This window comes from Topomyia yanbarensis, chromosome 3 (assembly GCF_030247195.1).
Source record: "Topomyia yanbarensis strain Yona2022 chromosome 3, ASM3024719v1, whole genome shotgun sequence".
NCBI lineage: Eukaryota > Metazoa > Arthropoda > Insecta > Diptera > Culicidae > Topomyia > Topomyia yanbarensis.
Genome location: NC_080672.1, coordinates 298,219,310 through 298,239,049, shown reverse-complemented (window position 1 = coordinate 298,239,049; position 19,740 = coordinate 298,219,310). Strand labels below are relative to the sequence as shown.

General features: G+C 40.8%; 2 protein-coding genes across 2 annotated transcripts in view; one reads left to right on the top strand and one right to left on the bottom strand.

Moving 5' to 3' along the window:
• LOC131691315 (uncharacterized) overlaps positions 1-19,740 on the bottom strand; it is a 257,425-nt gene that overhangs the window by 117,336 nt on the left and 120,349 nt on the right. The window lies entirely within an intron of this gene.
• On the top strand, positions 11,343-13,575 carry LOC131691317 (serine protease inhibitor 2-like). Its single transcript, XM_058977608.1, has 4 exons — positions 11,343-11,565; positions 11,639-11,760; positions 12,129-12,920; positions 12,977-13,575. The coding sequence occupies exons 1-4, from the start codon at positions 11,517-11,519 to the stop codon at positions 13,253-13,255; spliced, it is 1,242 nt and encodes a 413-aa protein (XP_058833591.1). The 5' UTR covers positions 11,343-11,516; the 3' UTR covers positions 13,256-13,575.

The window sequence follows — 19,740 nt, the reverse complement described above, 5'->3', positions numbered from 1 at the left end:
ATTCCTCACTTACCTGTTTTTTTAATAACTAAACATAAGATCGTTACGTAAAGAATAATACTTTACTGATGTTTGAGGGACAAAACTAAACCCATTTTTTAATATCGGGGTATGAGAACACATTTACGTGATTCAAAGAGTTCCAGAAATTAAATTTCGAAAACATTTTGTGAATTAACTCAATAATAAATTAGCTATTTCTCAAAAATTAATTTGTAAATTCACTTTAAAGACTTCAAACAATGTGGAAGCTCACTTCAAAGTAAAAATTTGTACAGAGTTTATCTATTTACCCGTCGGGTTAGGCATTGCGTTCAGTCGTAAGGTAAATGAGCTGATATATGAATACACAGATCATCAAGTAATCCACATAGTAGTAAGGAAATAGATTTCTAATATAATTCATATTCATATTGTATTCGTAGCATCAGCGAGAGCATCTGCATTTTTGAATCCCAAAATTTTAGTGAAAATTTGACTTCTTTTGCAAGATGTTGTACTGGTTATGGCGTGAAAATTACTAGTTACATACTTTATAATAAGGATGTATGGAATCCAAGTATCGCCCAGTATACAAAAATTATACCACAGCATTAACCGTTATTTCCCTACACGTCCACCCCACCCCCTTCGCTTCGTGATCTTGGCAAATAGCACCACTCACATCTTCCCTGCTATTTCTCTATCCATTTCTATGTTGTGTCATAAGATCCCCAACAATGTCCAAGGTTTGAAAACAAAACTATATTTGTCTGCTGTTTCCCTACAAATAGTTTATCGAATTTGGTTTAGAGCAGAGCCACTCGTGGAAAAAACCTAATACTACATTCTGAAACAATTTGCAAAATATCTGTATTATGAGAAAACGAAAACTAATTTATGTTCAAATTCTATTTTCCCCTGAAGATGAAGGAATATTCCTTCAAAACGTTGAACTATGGAGAGTCGTATGACCATAAAACCGAAAATTACATCAACTCCAATTTAATTAAAAGTAATACAAAGCATTTATATATACTATAACTAAGAAATGTTAATTAAAATACTACAATTAAGGGTATCTCAATTTGGGTAGTATGGAAGATAAAAATTTTGAAAAGAGATATTCCACGTACGTTTTTCAAGCTGTTCGTATCTCTGTTGGATTTTGAATGAAACATATGTTCAAATATGTCATTTGAAAACCAAGAATACCTGTTTTTGGATTATCTTGCAAATGCATAAACATTGTATTGGATTGAGCTTTTATGATAAATACTCACAAATTAGATCCGGTAAAAAGTCACCTAAAGGCTCCCTGAACTCTCCTCCCATCGAGAGTTCAGGGAGCCTTTAGGTGACTTTTTACCGGATCTAATTTGTGAGTACAGGTACAATGATTGTTCTAATTTACAGCGAAGGTTTCAGTAGTCCACATTTCTCGTATCAGAAAGCTTCAATTGATTTTTCAATGCCAGAATTAGTAGAGGTGCTGGATAATTCAGTACACGTTTCATTTGAGTGCTTCGTATTAGCGAGGATTACAACCAGATTTTTTTTTTTTTATTCATTTCGTTTATTTGATAGGCACAAATGAGTTAGCTTGGCGGTGCCAAATACTTTTGTTTTTACATTTTGGATATCTTAAAACTAGGAGGTTACAATGTTGAAATATTTTTTTTTACAAAGGAAAAGAAAATTTACAGCTATCTTAAGACTAGAAATAAGATTCAATATACAAGAGAGGGCCAAAAGATTTTTTTATGAAAAAATTTAAAACAAGGGATTCACTTTGATATACAAGAGGGGGAGTAATAGTATTTTACGAAATATTTTACGGTTATCTTAAAACTAACAATATAGTTTAGTACACAAAAGGGGGAACAAATATTTATGAGAAATTTCACAGAAATCTTAAAACTAGAGATTCAATTCTATTTACAAGATGGAGGACAAGAGTTTCAATAAAGAGTAAAAATTATAGCTATCTTAAAACTAGGAATACAGAATACTAAGTTGAATTTTTTAACTAAAACTTATGCTTGGTCAAGATATTCAGAGGGTGGCTTATTTCCGCATCAATGTAGCAGCAGTTGTATCAAGGACAGGGGAGAGACAGGGAAAGAAGAGCAAAACTTGCAACTTTCGCTCGAACCGGGGGGGGGGGGGGGAGAGGGGGTGGGGGGATCAGCGAAGCAAATTTGCGCCTCAGTCTAGTAATTCGTCGAGTACCGGATTGGCGGATGGTATTCCTCGGACCCGCGGGGAATCCTTCAAAAGTCATCGGACCTCGAGTCGCTCTCGCTTCAGTTTCCTTCTATGCAGGCGTAGTGGTAAGGGCGACGGCGGTTACATAGTGGCACTCTGGAGCTGATCGGTTCCACAAGGCAGGAGGAAACTCTAAAAACGAGAAATAAAAGAGAGGGGCTAAATTGGGATATTTATCGTTTTTATGAAGGTATAAATAAGGGACATATAGGGGAAATCACGAGTTGCCAGCATATCTCGGACTGGTACATTGGGTGGTCTACCTCGGGCCCGAAGGGAATCCTTTAACTGAGACCTGGCGTCACAATACCCGGCGCATACCCAGACAACGTGTTCGATGTCGTGATAGCCCTCGTCACAAGCGCACAGACTACTCTCCGCAAGCCCAATACGCCGCAAATGCACATCCATGGTGTAGTGATTGGACATAAGTCGGGACATTACACGAATAAAATCCCGACCCACATCCATCCCCCCGAACCAAGGCTTCGTTGATACCTTTGGGATAATCGAATGTAGCCATCGTCCAAGTTCCCCATTGCTCCACGAGGTTTGCCAACTGTTGAGCGTCCTCTGACGACAAATACTAAAAAATTCGTTGAAGCAGATTGGTCTTTCGTATATGTCACCATTTAATGCGCCCACCTTTGCTAATGAGTCGGCCTTTTCATTGCCCGGGATAGAATAATGAGAGGGGACCCAAACAAAGGTAATCTGATAAGATTTTTCAGATAACGTACACAAGGACTCCTGTATCTTCCCCAGAAAATACGGGAATTGCTTTTTAGGCTTCACCGCACGAAGAGCCTCGATAGAGCTGAGGCTGTCCGAAACGATGAAGTAGTGATCTGTGGGCAGAGTGTCGATGATCCCAAGGGTGTACTGAATTGCAGCTAACTCTGCGACGTAAACTGAAGCGGGATCATTGAGCTTGAATGAAGCGGTGATAGTATTGTTGAAGATACCGAAGCCAGTGGACCCATCGAGATTTGATCCGTCAGTGTAAAACATTTTGTCGCAGTCGACTTCTCGGAATTTATTATAAAATATATTGGGGATCACCTGCGGGCGTATATGGTCCGGGATTCCACGAATCTCTTCCTTCATGGATGTGTCGAAGAATACAGTAGAATCAGAAGTATTTAGGAAACGGACACGGTTGGGAGTATATGAAGAAGGATTAATGCTCTGTGCCATGTAGTCGAAGTACAAGGCCATAAATCGGGTTTGAGAATTAAGCTCGACGAGCCTCTCGAAGTTTTCAATCACCAACGGGTTCATAATGTCGCATCGGATGAGCAATCGATATGAGAGTTCCCAAAATCGATTTTTTAGCGGAAGAACGCCCGCCAGCACTTCGAGACTCATCGTATGGGTTGAGTGCATGCAACCCAAGGCAATGCGCAAGCAACGATACTGGATTCTCTCCAGTTTGATGAAGTGTATGTTCGCAGCGGAGCGGAAACAGAAACACCCGTACTCCATCACCGACAATATCGTTGTTTGGTACAACCTGATCAGGTCTCCTGGGTGAGCACCCCACCATGTTCCAGTTATTGTTCGGAGAAAATTGATCCTTTGTTGGCATTTCTGTTTCAGATACCTAATGTGACATCCCCAGGTACCTTTAGAGTCGAACCAGACCCCGAGATATTTAAATGTGAAAACCTGGTTGATCGTTGCACCCATTAATAAAAGCTGGAGTTGCGCCGGCTCACGCTTCCTAGAAAAAACAACCAACTCAGTTTTCTCCGTGGAGAACTCAATACCCAGCTGAAGAGCCCAAACAGACAAATTGTCCAAGGTATTTTGTAATGGTCCTTGCAAGTCGGCAGCTTTGGGCCCTGTAACAGAGACCACCCCGTCGTCTGCAAGTTGCCTTAGCGTGCATGAATTGGCAAGACAATCGTCAATGTCATTCACGTAGAAATTGTAGAGCAGGGGACTTAGACATGAGCCCTGGGGAAGACCCATGTAGCTAAATCGCGATGTTGTTAAATCGCCATGCGAAAAGTGCATGTGCTTTTCAGACAACAGGTTTAGCAAAAAGTTATTTAAAATTGGCGAAAGACCATGCTGGTGCAGCTTCTCTGACAGAATGTTGATAGAAACTGAGTCAAAAGCCCCCTTAATATCCAAGAAGACTGATGCCATCTGCTCTTTGTTAGCATAGGCCATTTGGATTTCTGTAGAAAGCAACGCAAGGCAATCGTTCGTCCCTTTGCCTTTGCGGAAGCCAAATTGTGTATCTGACAGTAAGCCATTTGCTTCAACTCAATTGTCGAGGCGAAACAAGATCATTTTCTCGAACAACTTCCGAATACAGGACAGCATTGCAATCGGCCGATACGAGTTGTGGTCGGAGGCTGGTTTTCCTGGTTTTTGGATGGTGATGACCTTCACTTGCCTCCATTCATAAGGGACAATGTTACCCTCAAGAAACTTGTTAAATAAATTCAACAAGCGCCTTTTTGCAGTGTCAGGCAGATTCTTCAGCAAGTTGAATTTGATTCTGTCTAACCCTGGGGCGTTATTGTTGCACGATAAGAGAGCAAGTGAGAACTCCACCATCGAAAACGGTGTTTCGTTCGCGGTATCGTGAGGAGACGCGGCGCGGCACGTTTTCTGTACCGGGACAGAGTCCAGACAGATCTTCTTGGCGAAAGCGAATATCCAACGGTTTGAATATTCCACGTTCTCGTTGGTACTATTACGGTTACGCATACGTCGAGCCGTACCCCAAAGAGTGCTCATCGCTGTTTCTCTCGTTAACCCGTCGACGAACCGGCGCCAATAACTGCGTTTTTTGGCTTTCATTAGACTCTTCATTCGCCTTTCTAACGACGCGTACTGTTGATAGCTAGCGGGTAACCCGTCTTCCCGGAAGGCCTTATATGCAGTGGACTTTTCCGCGTACAGCTCTGAGCACTCTTTATCCCACCACAGGGTGGGAGACCGTCCATGGGTATTCGCGCTGGGTACTGGTTTAGTCTGAGCTTGATTCGCACTGTCGAGAATCAAGCCAGCCAAAAACCTGTACTCTTCCTCCGGAGGAAGTTCTTGAGTGGATTCGATTTTAACGGATATCGCGGTCGCGTAACTCTTCCAATCAATGTTCCGTGTGAGGTCATATGAGACATTGATTGTTTCCGATGGTCTTGAACCGTTAGCAATTGAAATCACGATAGGCAAATGATCGCTACCGTGGGGATCAGGGATCACCTTCCACATGCAATCTAACTGTAGCGATGTCGAGCAAAGCGACAAATCCAACGCGCTTGCGCGTGCTGGTGGTGTAGGAATCCGCGTCATTTCTCCCGTGTTTAAGATGGTCATGTTGAAATTATCGCAAAGATCTTGGATTAATGTTGATCTATTATCATCATGAAGACAGCCCCATACCGTACTGTGCGAGTTAAAGTCTCCCAGAACTAGCCGCGGTGCCGGTAAGGATTCCGTGATATTACAAAGCGTTCGGTACCCTACCGAGGCTCTAGGAGGAATGTAGATGGAAGCAATGCAAAGGTCTTTACCTTTGATTAAAACTTGACAAGCGACAATTTCAATGCCTGGTGTCGAAGGGAGGTTAATTCGGTTGAAAGAATAGCACTTTTTGATCCCCAAAAGTACTCCTCCATAGGGGTTTTCTCGATCCAGACGAATTATATTAAAGTCGTGGAAGTTGAGATTTATATCGGAAGTTAACCAAGTTTCACATAATGCGAAAGCATCACATTTTAAACTATTTAGTAAAAATTTAAAGGAATCGATTTTCGGGAGGATACTTCTGCTGTTCCACTGTAGAACAGTGATCGAATCGGTGACCTCGTTCGATGACTTAGCCATCGAAGGATACGATCGCTGCAAGGAGGGGCCATTTAGTAGTCAACTGCTTCAAAAATGTTTGCACTATAGGGAGAAAACGTATCAGAAGGCTTTTAAGAGGATCAGTAACATTGAAAGCTGTGAAAATTAAGTCCACTATGTCAGAAAATTTCATTAGTCCGCTACTGGACTGAGTATCTGTTTGAAAAAAGGGGACATTTGGGGTTTTGGATGTCCCTGGAAGTGGTGGGTACTCCTTGTTAGAATTAATATTTCCAAGTCCTGGAGCAAATTGCTTCGGCTTTTGTGCATCACTTCCGTTGGATTTATTGGTTGTAGATGGCGCACTCTGAGTGGACGACACCTTGGCACCCTTACGAGGCAATGTGGGGGAGGCTGGATTTCTCCTCTTCCTGGATTCCCCTGGGTTAACCAAAGATGTTCCCTCTCGTGGGTCGTCAGATTCTTGCTCAACGTTAGCCAAACCAGCATAGAGATTTTCGGACAGGACAGATGGCGAAGCATTCTTTAGCATTTCTGCATAAGAACGCCTTGAGCGTTCCTTAAGGGAGCGCTTAATTTTATCCCCGCGCTGCTTGTACGCAGGACATGATTTAAGAGCATGTGAAGGGCCCCCGCAGCAAATACACTTTTCAGTTTCTTTGTCGCAAGAGTCATCCTCATGCTCTCCTTCGCATTTGCCGCATCGTTTCTTATTTCCACAATATGTGGCTGTGTGGCCCAACTGCTTGCAATTGCTGCAGCTCACGACCCGCGGTACAAACAGGCGAACTGGTAGGCGAACCTTGTCAAGGAGGATGTAGTTGGGAAGAGAGGACCCGGCGAATGTCACTCGAAGCGAGTCTGATAGAGAGTTGGTAGTCTTACTTCCCTCGGTGTTTGCGGTATACAATTGTTTGCATTCCAAGATCTTAATCTCTTCAAGTGAGGAGTCCTTAAAGCAGCCAACCCCGTGCTCCAACAGTTCTTCGCATTTCAGGCCCGGTTCGGACACTACCCCATAGATTTCTACGGCCACACAAGGCACGTACGCTTTAAATTCCGCGTAAAGCGCTCACAGCAAGCAATCGCGTTTGTCTGGCCGAGATCATTCACTAGAACACGTATCTTGTTTGCCCGAACACGTGTTATCTGAGTTACGGCCGGGTAATTAGCAGTCAGATCTCGAGAAAGTTTTAATATATTAACCGGTTTCTCTCCGGTCCGAAAATATACCACCCATGGCCCAGAGGAACCTTCTGGGTACTGCTTTATACGGGGAGCAATGCGAGTATTAGGGGGATCAGGGACTTCCATGATTACATCAGATGGTATTTCGCCCTCGGCCATTTAAGCACGAGGGCAGAGCGTTATATAAACGGGAATGTGTCTTATTATTTGATTACAAGGTAGAGTAAAAGTAGGGAAAAGGAAAGAAAGCAAACGAGGAAAAAAAAATAAAGCAAAACTTATCTGCAAACAACGTCGATTGTTCCGCACCAGCGAAAACAATGTACTGGATTTACTGCCGGCACCAGCAGAATGGCAGCTTACGAACGAACAAAGGATGACCTTGAATCACTGAAATTTACACACCGAACACCACTGTGAAATATAACGATCCGTTCCGTTCAAAGGTTGGGAGACGTATGAACCAGATTTTATTCATTGGAGAGATAGTTGATCTGACTTTATTTTTGTGCCATACACATTATTATGTAGCTAAAAATGACACGAATTTTTCTGAAACCCCCAATCTATCTTTTATATGATCAATGTGCCTAAAAACACATTTGTTTGCTTTTCGATGAATTCAAATACGTATTCTAGTAGTTTGAACCATTTCTTTGTCATGGTATGGTCATGGTTTGAGTGTATGGGACTGATGAACTTATATCTCCGGAACGAGAAGTCCGAACGAAACAATTCGCAAGCTATAAGGATTATTGGAAAGAGACTGGATTGTAATGGACTGAATAGTAGTAAGGCCGGGCGCTTTTGTGGTTTCACTTTATTTAAATCATTTTTTGAAAATTTCATTATATAGGGGAGACCGGGGCTAGTTGGCGGTGTTTTCAGTTTTCATTTTTTACCGCTTTCATGTAGCTAGATTTTGGAAAATAGAACACGTGGCATGGAAGGGCAGACTGTTGGCAACATCTCTGAATTTTATTAAAATATTTTATGCATTATCTCCATTCTTAGAGACAAAAATAAGCGAGGCGGAAAACCCGCCAACTTATCCCGGCTCCGGGGTAAGTTGGCGGTATGTATAGGTAGACCATAAAATAAGCAATCAAGTGGAGAATCAAATACTTTATGGGTCCTTTTGAAACATGCTGAATGTCTTTTCAAGAAAACTGTACATTAATCGACATTTGCTATTATATTTCAGTCTCAATACCCCGGAATATTGACTTTGACGCGTACTCCATATTCAATAGCAAATTTTCGAAATTCTTCAGGCGATTGGCCGAAGTAAATGTTTCCTACGTTTACGAGATACACAAGAAAAAGATTTTCGTACTTCATTCGTAGTGAATTCCAGAAAAAAAAAATTTTTGATGACTATTTTTGCACCTTAAATAGTACCGCCAACTTGCCCCGCGAGCAGCACCGCCAACCCAACCGCATATTTTATAAAAAACTATTTCAAAAATAACTGTTCTTTGTGGATAGATGTAATATCTATACGGATACTGAAAACTCATTTCACGCGCTATCGAAAAATATTTTCATTCGTAAAATAGATTGAAAACCACCCTAAATAACACAGTGTTCAAAATTTAGGAAATTTACTTGGTATGCTCGAAAACACAATATCGCCCACAACTTCCACAATACAAAATGATTTGCAACCAAAACACATTAGACAATGGGTTTCACATAACTTGAGGTACATAACGAGAGGCAGTGCTATATGTCTAATAGAAACGGAGAAAAAGGGATTCCGCCAACTTACCGCAACCGCCAACTAGCCCCGGGCTCCCCTATGTTTATTTTTTCCAATTAATTCATGGGTTTTATTATTTTTGTTTATTTTCTTGATTTTAATTATTTCACTAATTTTAAATACCGTAAACCGGGGTGACATTGATCACTTTTCGAAGTAATCATTACATATTTTTAGACGCAACGCATTTTTTTCGAGTTTAATATTTTTAAACCATGTACTGATGTATGGAGAACAAGATTGGATGGTTTTACCTAAAATTGTCCGTTTACAGCTATTTTTTTCAAAAATGATTCCAAGTTGAAGTCCGTTTTCGTGTTCCGGGGTGACTTTAATAACCTGCATGTTCACCCACATTAAGTTATTGATGTCAATGCTTTTCATTCAAATGTTTGTTTAAACTAATTCTGGAAAGATACTCATTGTTAAATAGATATTAATGAGTATTATACAAAGTATTTCAATGTACTGTAAAATTCGAGTAACCAAAATTCGTATAATTTGTGTCCAACTAGAATAAAAACACTATGCTTTATTTATATATGCTGCTAAGCCAAGACAAGTTTCGGCTTCACTGTGTCTCATCGGCATAAACAGAACTTCTACTCGAACGAGACATCACGTTTGCTCAGCCGTTCGATTGAAACACAAAGTGTGTTTTAGTTTTAAGGGATTTGCGTCAAGCCGGTGCTAATCTATTCCGACAATAAGTTAGTGTCGGTTTCTGATGAGGCGAAGCCGAAACGCAACTAAGTATAGAATAAAAGATTCTAAAAACTTTTAAAACTGCTAAAATTGTTTTGTTTCAGTGTTTTATCAATGTGCAAAAAGTTTCATCCATTTTAACGCGTTGGAATATTGAACAATAAAAAAATGTTGCGAATTTTAGCTTAAAATAATTTGAAATTATTGCCAACTAGTTTCACAAAAAATGTATTAATAATAAACAAACTCTTAAAACTAAATTTAGCATATCCTAATCTAAAGGAAAATAAAAACTCGCTTGTAATTTATTACTCTTGCTCAAATATGAGATTTATTTGTTTTATAAAAAAACACTTTACGAAGCTTCGTAAAAATCAGATGAAGTCAAATTTCGGTTTTTTGTAGTTTTTGTACCCAAAAACCGAACAATATGCTCAAAAAGTATAACAAATCAGTATTTTATAAGTTTATAGTAAAAATCAATTCAAATTAAAATGATTCGGTAGACTATTCTGGTTTAATAAGCTATCTACGAAAAAAGTTTCGAGTGATAAGTCATACCAATGATCAAAGTCTCCCCGGTTTACGGTTTCATTCAGCATTTTTTATTTATTTTATTCATTTGAGCTCATTGTATCTATTTTATTAGAATCATTTTTTTTGATTTATTCTGATCATTTAATATTGTTTCATCCGTAGGCACTCTCTCATTCAGCGACTACAACAGAAGGCCGATAGCAGCCAGCCAACGCCGATCTAACGATCAAATGTTACCAATACTCGGAGGAATGAGATAGGAAAGTTGTGCGTACTATGTTATCTCCCCGTTTGACGACCAGTTAAAATTATTTCATACATAATACTGAATATGAAAAACTCTCTTATAAAAATAAATGTTAGCTTTGATTGAAAAATAGTATAAAGATTTAACTATTCCCAGAGTAGAAGTGTTTTACCCCTATGTACGTAACATTACAATAAACTATTAACACATCCAACATTAGAAATTCGCTTGTATTTATACAGTAGTAATTAATGTATAATCCATCAGCGGTGACAGTTTCTTGATTTCATGGATTGATTCTCCAATCTTTAATTTAGTAAAAATAATATTTGCATAGGATTTTTCCTGAGCTATATGAACTGTTTGATTTGAATAAACTGAGTCGTCATTCCAATTGTGCCCGCAAACAGTATAAATAGTATTTGCCCAGCAGAATTAAGCAAACAGAACTAATTCGTAGAAGTAGTGATAACGTGACTATGACAACGTACATAAACGTTGTGTGCCGTCAATTGCAGTGGGAAATTTGAATAGCGTAGTTCCCCGAATGTAGCCAGGATGCATATTTTCTTAGCGGAGTCTCGAATTCCGACACACATCCCAAGTCCATTCGAGACTACTATAAGCTTGTAAAAAACCACAACAAATCAATACTGAACTAGTATGATAATAATAAAACTTCGTTGAAACAAGAGTTAAGTTCCAAACTGTGATGTAGAACCAAAAAAGAAACAACTGGAATCCCAGAACCAACGAACAAATATTGAAACCGCGATCTCAGTAAATTTCGCCGTCAAATGCCGCAGCATAGCTCAATGTTTGCGATCACTAGGTAATTTATTCCATCAACCTCGCGCATCGCCGTCTGCGCACTCTCACACGATTACGTTCGTCAGTAGAATTCGAAGCACGGTCCCCTTCACATCTACCCGGTTCGGTCCGTGATTATCAATAAATTTAATTCGACGTTTCCGTACATCTTGTTCCGATCGATCGCCGAGAATGACCCTCACCAACAGGTTTCTGTGGGTGTTGCTGCTGATAAGCATTGGTGAGTCGTATTTCGTTAAACACTAGGTGCAGTAAATGAACGCTTTTTAATAGCAATTTCTTTCCCGCACTAGTCTTAATCGGCAACGGTGGGAAGTCTTTGGCCAAACGACGCTCCGGTGTCGTCAGAAGCCGCTACGCTGATGAGGAACCGAACCCGACTCGGGATGATGAGTTTGACTGGCAGCTGATAAAGGTAGGATCGTTTGATGAATACTAACAGAGTTTAGTGGTAAGTAGTTCCCCGACAGGCGGGATAGGTTTCTTTGTGTTTATCAGCAATGCGAGAACAAACAGTTTAAATGCAATATAAATAAATGTAACATACGTTCTACGTACTGTGGATGAAATCGATTGAATATCGAAAAGATATTGTTTACTTTTCCCTTGAACCTCTATTTCTTGATTCAGTAGATCAGAACAGACTTACTGTGAAGAATAATTTGCATATTCAACATGCTAGTCGTATTATTGTCAAGTGTCCTCTGCAACAATTGTATAAACACAATTAATACTTTCCACCAAAAGCAGTATTTAAATAAGTATACACCTTCTCTTATTCAGAACACCTTCAGCAAAGATCGCACCAACGCCGCTTTGTCGACTTTTCTAGTTAAATACCTGCTGAACATGCTATACGAGGGAACTGGAACTTTTTCGCAAACCCAACGCGAGCTAAGCGGTCCTCTGGGACGTACCCCGGGAAACTACGACTCCCCAAAGTGCGTCGAAATAATGAACACTCTTCAAGGTAGCAGCAAACGACTGCATATTGCTAGCAGGGTGTTCGCCGATCAGCAAATCAGTGTAACCCAGAAGTATGCGAGTACCGTTGGCATGTACTACAATGCCAGTGTAGTGAGCGTGGACTTTCAGCAGCCTCAACAAGCGGCAAATGACATTAACAACTGGGTGTCGAATGGGACGCAAGGCCAGATACGAGAATTGGTTACGACGCGTGATATTCAAGGGTCGATCATGCTGCTGGCCAGTACAATTTATTTCAAAGGGCTTTGGAGAAATGTTTTTCCGGAAGCGGCTACGATGATTCAACCGTTCAAAACTGGCGACGGCCGAACGGTTGACGTACCATCTATGAAGCAAATTCAGAATCTCTACTTTTCGGAATCTTCGCAGCTAAAAGCGAAACTCTTACGATTACCCTACGAAGAAGGTCGCTTTACAATGATCCTATTACTACCGAATGAAGACAGCAACATCAACGAGCTGGTAAATGCATTATCCGGCGAGGCAATTCATCAGGCGATCCGTGACATGGAAGACATTGAAGTTAAGGTACAACTTCCCCGGTTCCAAATTGATTACTCCAGCTCAATGAAGGAAGCACTGCAACAGGTAAATTTGAACCATATTTCGCTCACATTGTGTATAAATCTAAACTAGCTTTACAGCTAGGAATCGATCGCATCTTTACGGACGGCGCGGAGCTCAGCGGAATCGCCCGTGGGTCAAGCCTCCCGGTGAAGGTATCGGATTTATTCCAGAAAACTGTCATCGTTGTAGATGAGAAGGGTAGCACAGCTAGTTCGGCGGCCGGCTCGTCGCTGGTATACACCATCGCAAGTGATCCGGAGAAGTTCATCATCGATAGACCGTTCCTTTTCTTCATCGAAGAGGAATCGACTGGGACATTGCTGTTTGCGGGAAAAGTCGAAGATCCGATGCAGTGAAATGTGCTGCTTAGAATGATATGTTTTGTTAATAGGATGCTGAAACAAAATTGGGATTTTTTATGCAAGATTTAGTTGATCAAAAAGATTAATAAATGTTAAATGAAGTCAACATTCATCGATTCTGTATAAAATTTAAAGAAATACTAATTATGGAAAAACTGATTTTCAGAAAAAAAATCAGGAACAATAAACGTTTTGAAGCGCGTTTATAGTATAGCACCAATATGGATCACCATATGTTGCTCCCGCTCGATGACAAAGGGAGGTGATACGCTAACCTGACGAAATACATTTTATTCTCGATTCTGAAAACTAAATTTCGTTTTTTAGAAACTTGCCTTCATTAGCCTATCACACAAATGAGTACTAAGGCAGCCAGAAAATTTTCGCTAGGGCTATTTGACATTTTACTCGGTCGAAAGTCGTTTTTCTAAATTACACTGAATTGGAAAAAACATGATTTTGATTATTATTAGGAGAGCTGATGAGAGTTTAAATCATAAAGGTTAGATGTTTAAAAAAAATTGCAGTACTATACACTATCAGTCATCTTAAAAAGACGCGATTCTTATGGATTTTATATCACAGAAATAAAAGCTTAACCCTCCACTACAAAAACCAATAGTTATGATCAAAGCTTCATCCACAAAGATGAAAACAGAAAATTGTGCGAAATCAATAATTCCTCTGCATTTTCGATGGTTCCATTCAGTTTGCTGGTGGAATACTAGGGTGGAAATTAGGGAAAAGCAATTCTAGTTTTTATTGCACTTTTACAGAAGTGTTTCATGGTCGTCAAACGGTGGGATAACAAAATTCTCATAAGTTTCCTATCTCATGCCTCCACGCGAGTCTATGTCTATTGATGACATTTGGTCCTTAGACCCGCGACAACTGGGTTCTATCAGCTTTCTGTCAATAGTAGCAGAATGAGAGGGTGCGAAGAGATCTAGTCGAGAAAACATTGCCGTAAAAATGAATAGTTGATCCGAAATTAGCCCCCATACGACTAATCTGACTAGTATCTATGATCACGGGTCAATACGTATTGAAAATTCGCCGTGTCTGTTTTTATGAACCTAATTTTAAGCTCCGTTATTGCTCACAAGGCCGTGCATCAGGTCAACAATCCTTTATATTTCCCTTCAGTGTTCGTTATTATCGCTCGTATACTTATATTCCACAAACAGTCCGACATGGAAAATAAGAAATACTTTCCTTGATTTATAACATCTCGCGCTATTTTTGCCTGAATAATGTGTTATCACTCGGTAGTTTTCAAGCCAATAAATATATCGTAGAGAAGAAGTAGCGAATTCTGTCCAAATACTGTTGCAATAAATAGTGATCCGGCTCATTACGCAGATAAGATTAGCTTTTCTAGGCAATACTCTCACGGTCGGCTGTGTGAAGTTCAAATTGCTTTTGTTTAGGGAACATAGTATACTCTCGGTAGCCGGCTGCCCAGAGTTTAAAAAGAACCAAAAACTAAACAAGATCTTCTCTTTTTCGAGTGATGGTGCACTCGAAGACTAACTAAACAACTACCTAATAAAATATGCTTTACAGGTCGCATCGCTTGCTTGGAGCGAATCCTAGACCTGATACCCTTACAAACTACCAACTCCGCGACACCTATGGAAGAATGAATCGTCGTCTTTCCGGTAAGTAGGTGGAGCATCAACACTTCCTGTCTACCTTATCCTTTATCCTTCCCCGTGAACGATGGAGATGGGGGCGGCCGGCAATGATGGCTATCATGCTGTTGAGGTTTTAATATGAGTCGGATTGGTATGAATTCCTACTCACCATTTCCTAAGCAACTCTTATTAGATAATCAGCAGTCAAACATGATGAAGTCATTGTGCAATCCGTCAAAATCATCGTCACAACGCAACACAACGCACTTTTACAGGAGTGTTTCACTTTTACCCGGCATTTTTTTATTATACTAATGGTTAGGTGGTCCAATTTTTCAATATATAGTAGAGAAAAATACAACATTTCAAATGTAATTAAGCTACTCTATATTCGTTTGTTCCCTTTCGAGATTTCAGTATTTGAAAAAGAGCGTATTTTCCACTGAGAATCATGTATAAGTATTGAACCGAACAACTTGAGAACTTTATTCTTTCAGAAAAAGTTGTCCCTAAATCAAATTAAAAAATTGCGCGGAAAACCCTGATTTTCTAAGAGACACTCTAAGTTATGGAAACCACTCTAATATGAAAACGACTTAAGATACAAAATTGCTATCTTCAACAAAGTTATTAATAATTGATTGCTCTAGAAAATTGCAGAAGAAAGCATCATTCTATCTCAAATTTAAATATATTTGGTTTCTCCCAACTTTCCAACCACAGGACCGGGACGACTGCTGGTAGCTGGCAAGAAGGGCTCGATTGTGATGGAGGACTAGGGGCTTCCTCACGACTGGTAACAAGTGTGCGTACCGGTGATCGGAGAGACGGGAAACCGAGGGCTGTACTCAATGCAGCCTAGTAACAATTGTGATTTTATGATAGTTTTACAGCCACTGATAAAACTTAGATTGCGCTATAAAACGAGCTATAAAACTTCAATTGCTAGTTAGGGCAGTAGGAATTCTAGAAGACCCTTCCAAAATTCCTACCCGCACACAGGATCGGGACGATTGGTGAACGCTGGGTGCAGTAGATGGACTGTGGCGGGGAGATCGTGGGCTTCCATATTACAAGCGGCAGTGTATCCCGATATGTGATGTAACCTCTTGACGAAATCTATCATGTACCTAATTGCTGGTCGAAATTGAATTTGCGATTCAGCACATCAGTAGGCCAAGTAGACGCCAGTTCTTCAGTTCACTTGGAAACTCGAATCGGAAAGAAACTGGGCGCTGTATGGCTCGTATCGGGGCGGCTCAGATAAACTCAGAACTGCTCGTGCTCATCAGCAGCTGCTCTGGTTTCCTACCGAATGCATCGAGTACCACCAAATGCAGTGGAGCGAATTTTAGGGTAATTCTAACCACTTATTGTTGGAGCCGGATTCCCCGGGAAATCGATAGACAAACAGTCCTCTTAAGGTTACACGATCGGAATTAACCGGAAAATGTGTCTCGATGTGGTTCGAGAGATTAGAGACGACCGCGTTAAGGTACTGCCTCGCACATTTTTTGTTGTCCACGGTGGAACCAGCGGAATCACTTGTTCAAACTGCAAGCACAATAGTCACACAGCCAGTACAGGTTCTGATTAACCCTTTGCGACACGGTGGGATGTATACGTCCCACCTAGAGGTGTGCGCCGATGCATTTTTAATCGGCGGCGGCGTAAGCGACATTTTTGGCCGGCGGCGGCGGCGTTGGCGGCGTCACGCCGTTGGACCCTACCGGCGGCGGCGCGCCGGCGTGTGTCGGCGTGACGAATATTGACGCCTATGTAACTAAAAAAAATTCTTGGCTGTACAATTCCTTTCCTAAATTTTCGGTTTCTATTGTAACAGACTACCAATACATATGAAAAACTGGCACAATTTTTCCAAATTAAAGATCCCTATTCTCGCAACCATATCGAATTTTATTTCAACTGAAGCTCCAATAGTGCCCACCCTGCTTGCCAAATGCAAGATAATAAATGAAAGGTGGAACTATTTTTACAGTTGTAAAATTTGAAGAACGAAATAGAAAAATTGTCGATATCGCATACTACGACTTCGCATGAAATAATGATTGCAATGGACAAATTTGAAGAATGCAGAGTAACGACTGTATTTCAATGACCCATAATAATTATTTATTGTTCTATATTTGGGAAATTAAGCAACGGTAAAAAAATTTGTTTTGTTTGAGGAAATTAATTGTTGTTGTCGTTTCATTGTTTTTTGTTTCTATTTAGTCATCTTTACCGTAAGCCCGGGGACAATTGACAGCTCCAATATATTGAATTCATAAGCAAATTTTGGGGGTGATATGGTGATTTTTTTTGCTGCTAGAATTCTGATAAAAACACAAATTCTATTCAAAACGAATTGTTAAGCTTGGTGGTGGTGTACTTTCATTGGCCAAAATGTTTTTCATTTACGATTCTCGAGATAAAAAGCACCAATGATTTAACGATTTCAAACTTCACACAACAAGAAATCCAAAACACGTTTAGGAAGGAAGAGAGCCGGTTGTTAAAAACAGACTTCCAGCTAAATATTAATAAGATTTATGTAACTTTGCTGATGGTTTTCAGTTAGGGATAAATTTATTCTCTAATAATAGTTTTCTTTATTCACATTTTGGAATAAGCTTTTTCTAAATGTTGTTCTAGCCGCATTGACGGCGTTCATAACACACGTAACGAAACACGCTTTTCTCTTGCAACTTTTTCGTTTCATTGTTCGTGGTACTCATACAGAGAAGGCATACTAGCGCCACCATCAAATCGGTGGTGCATATATGAAACAAGCACTATCTGTCAAGTTGTCCCTGGGTTGTTTACCATCGCTCTTTTAGAATCCCGCAGATATCAGGTACCCTAACACGAGGCGTTATTATTGGTATTACTGCGCAGAAATGTCACTTTTAATGATCGTGTAAGGACACATTTCAAGGTAGACACATTACTTCATTTTCCAGGCTGGTGTTTACTTTTACTTCTTGTAAGTACAAAATCGCCACAATGATAAGGAATACGATTCCCTGGTACTACATTTTCTTACAACGTACGATCTGCTTCTATCTTGAGTCCAAAGTATGCTCGATGTGCTGCAATCATACATTTCTACACCCTGACGAAACCTAAATATACAGTTACTATCAATCATAATCATTCCACGACTTGACGTGTTAGCTCCTGTTAGGTTGAAACTGATCACTAAACAAGTCTGATTGAAAATGGCCTGAGCGTATCTCTAGTTTTCGTAGCACCTGCATCCCGCCAATTTCTCCAGCAGTTCCGGGAACCAACAAATTCTAATCCATTGCATACATTCGATACACCGAATCAATTAAATTACTAACATACTGTTATGTGCTTAGTCATCGATTGGCATCGTGTTGTAACTTAAGAAATGGTTGTGAACAACTCCCACCTTGGGCACTGCGACAAGAATGAATTTCACATTTCCGGCCCATATTGTTTGTTTTGGTTTTCATTAGATTTAAAAGACCGTCACGTTTTCAGGTGGGTGCGGAAACTAAGTAACGCATTTAGCTCTGTGTCAAAATCTCTTCACTAACGCCACCGATTTGTAATTGAAATCGACCTTTTTTTCTACGAGTGATGAAAATTCATCTCGTGTTACGTCTTATTTGTCTGTGATACCGGGCTGGTGCAAATCACTGAAAATCTTTCTTGAGCGGGGCTAGATCATACGATGCATAATTTATGAGACTAGAAATCTTACCCTCTTTTTTTTTTACAATGGAGAAGACCTTTATGTCCTAGCCCAGTACACGTGCTAACGGTAGGGTCCAATCTACCACACTGGGTGCACTGGGGGCGTGTCGGACTCGAATGGTGACCAGCCATTAATACCGACTAAACTCCATTGGGCTCCGCCATCATTCCTCCCAGGAACTACCTCTCGGTATTACTTCTGGGGGGATGACTGTACTAAATGTACTCATTCACTCTCACTCACGCGTTCATACATCCTGTATGAGGCTTACTTGGGTGCTCTCTCAATCGCACTTTGATTCACTCTCAAACACTCCCACATGAGGCTGACTTTTGTGCTCACCTTTTACGTTCCATGCGAGGCTGACTTGTGTGCTCACCTTACTCATTCCTTGCTAGGCTTACTTTTGTGCTCGCCCTACCCATACCATGTGAGGCTGACTTGGGTGCTCACCCTATCACCTGATTCACTCTAAATCGTGCCACTCTATTGTACCTTTGTCACTCCCTCTGGCATCCCATGTGGGACATTTTTCTTAGGCCCCACTTCTGACATACCATGCGAGGCTGACTTTTGTGCTCACCTTTTTCATTCCTTGCTAGGCTGACTTTTGTGCTAGCCTCTCCCAACCTGTGAGGCTGACTTTTATGCTCACCCTTAACATGCAATGTGAGACTGACTTGGATGCTCACCCTTTCACTCCTCTGCCACGCCATGAGGCATCGATAGCTTAGTTCCAACATACTACGCTACGACCCTCCCGTCTTGGCATGAGGCAGTCCACTTATACGCCTATACACTCACTCTTCTGTCTTGCTTCGGGGTGGCTGGGTTTACCCCTTACGCGGTTGCCATTCGCTGCGCCAAACCTGCCTCGGCATGAACAGACCATTCACTCCCTTTTTTGCGCTTGGCCTTTTTTGCTCCAGCTAACCAATCACTAGCCGTGCCCGTCGTCTGTTGCTCGGTTCGCCAGATTACCTGTAGCCTACTGGCAATCTGGATCGTAGCAGCCGAGACTGCGTTCCACTTCTCCACCGTTTGACACATCCGCTGAATAAGGGTATCCGGGGTTGTGTCCCAGCCACAGACGTCAAGCATTGCTCTTCTTTCGA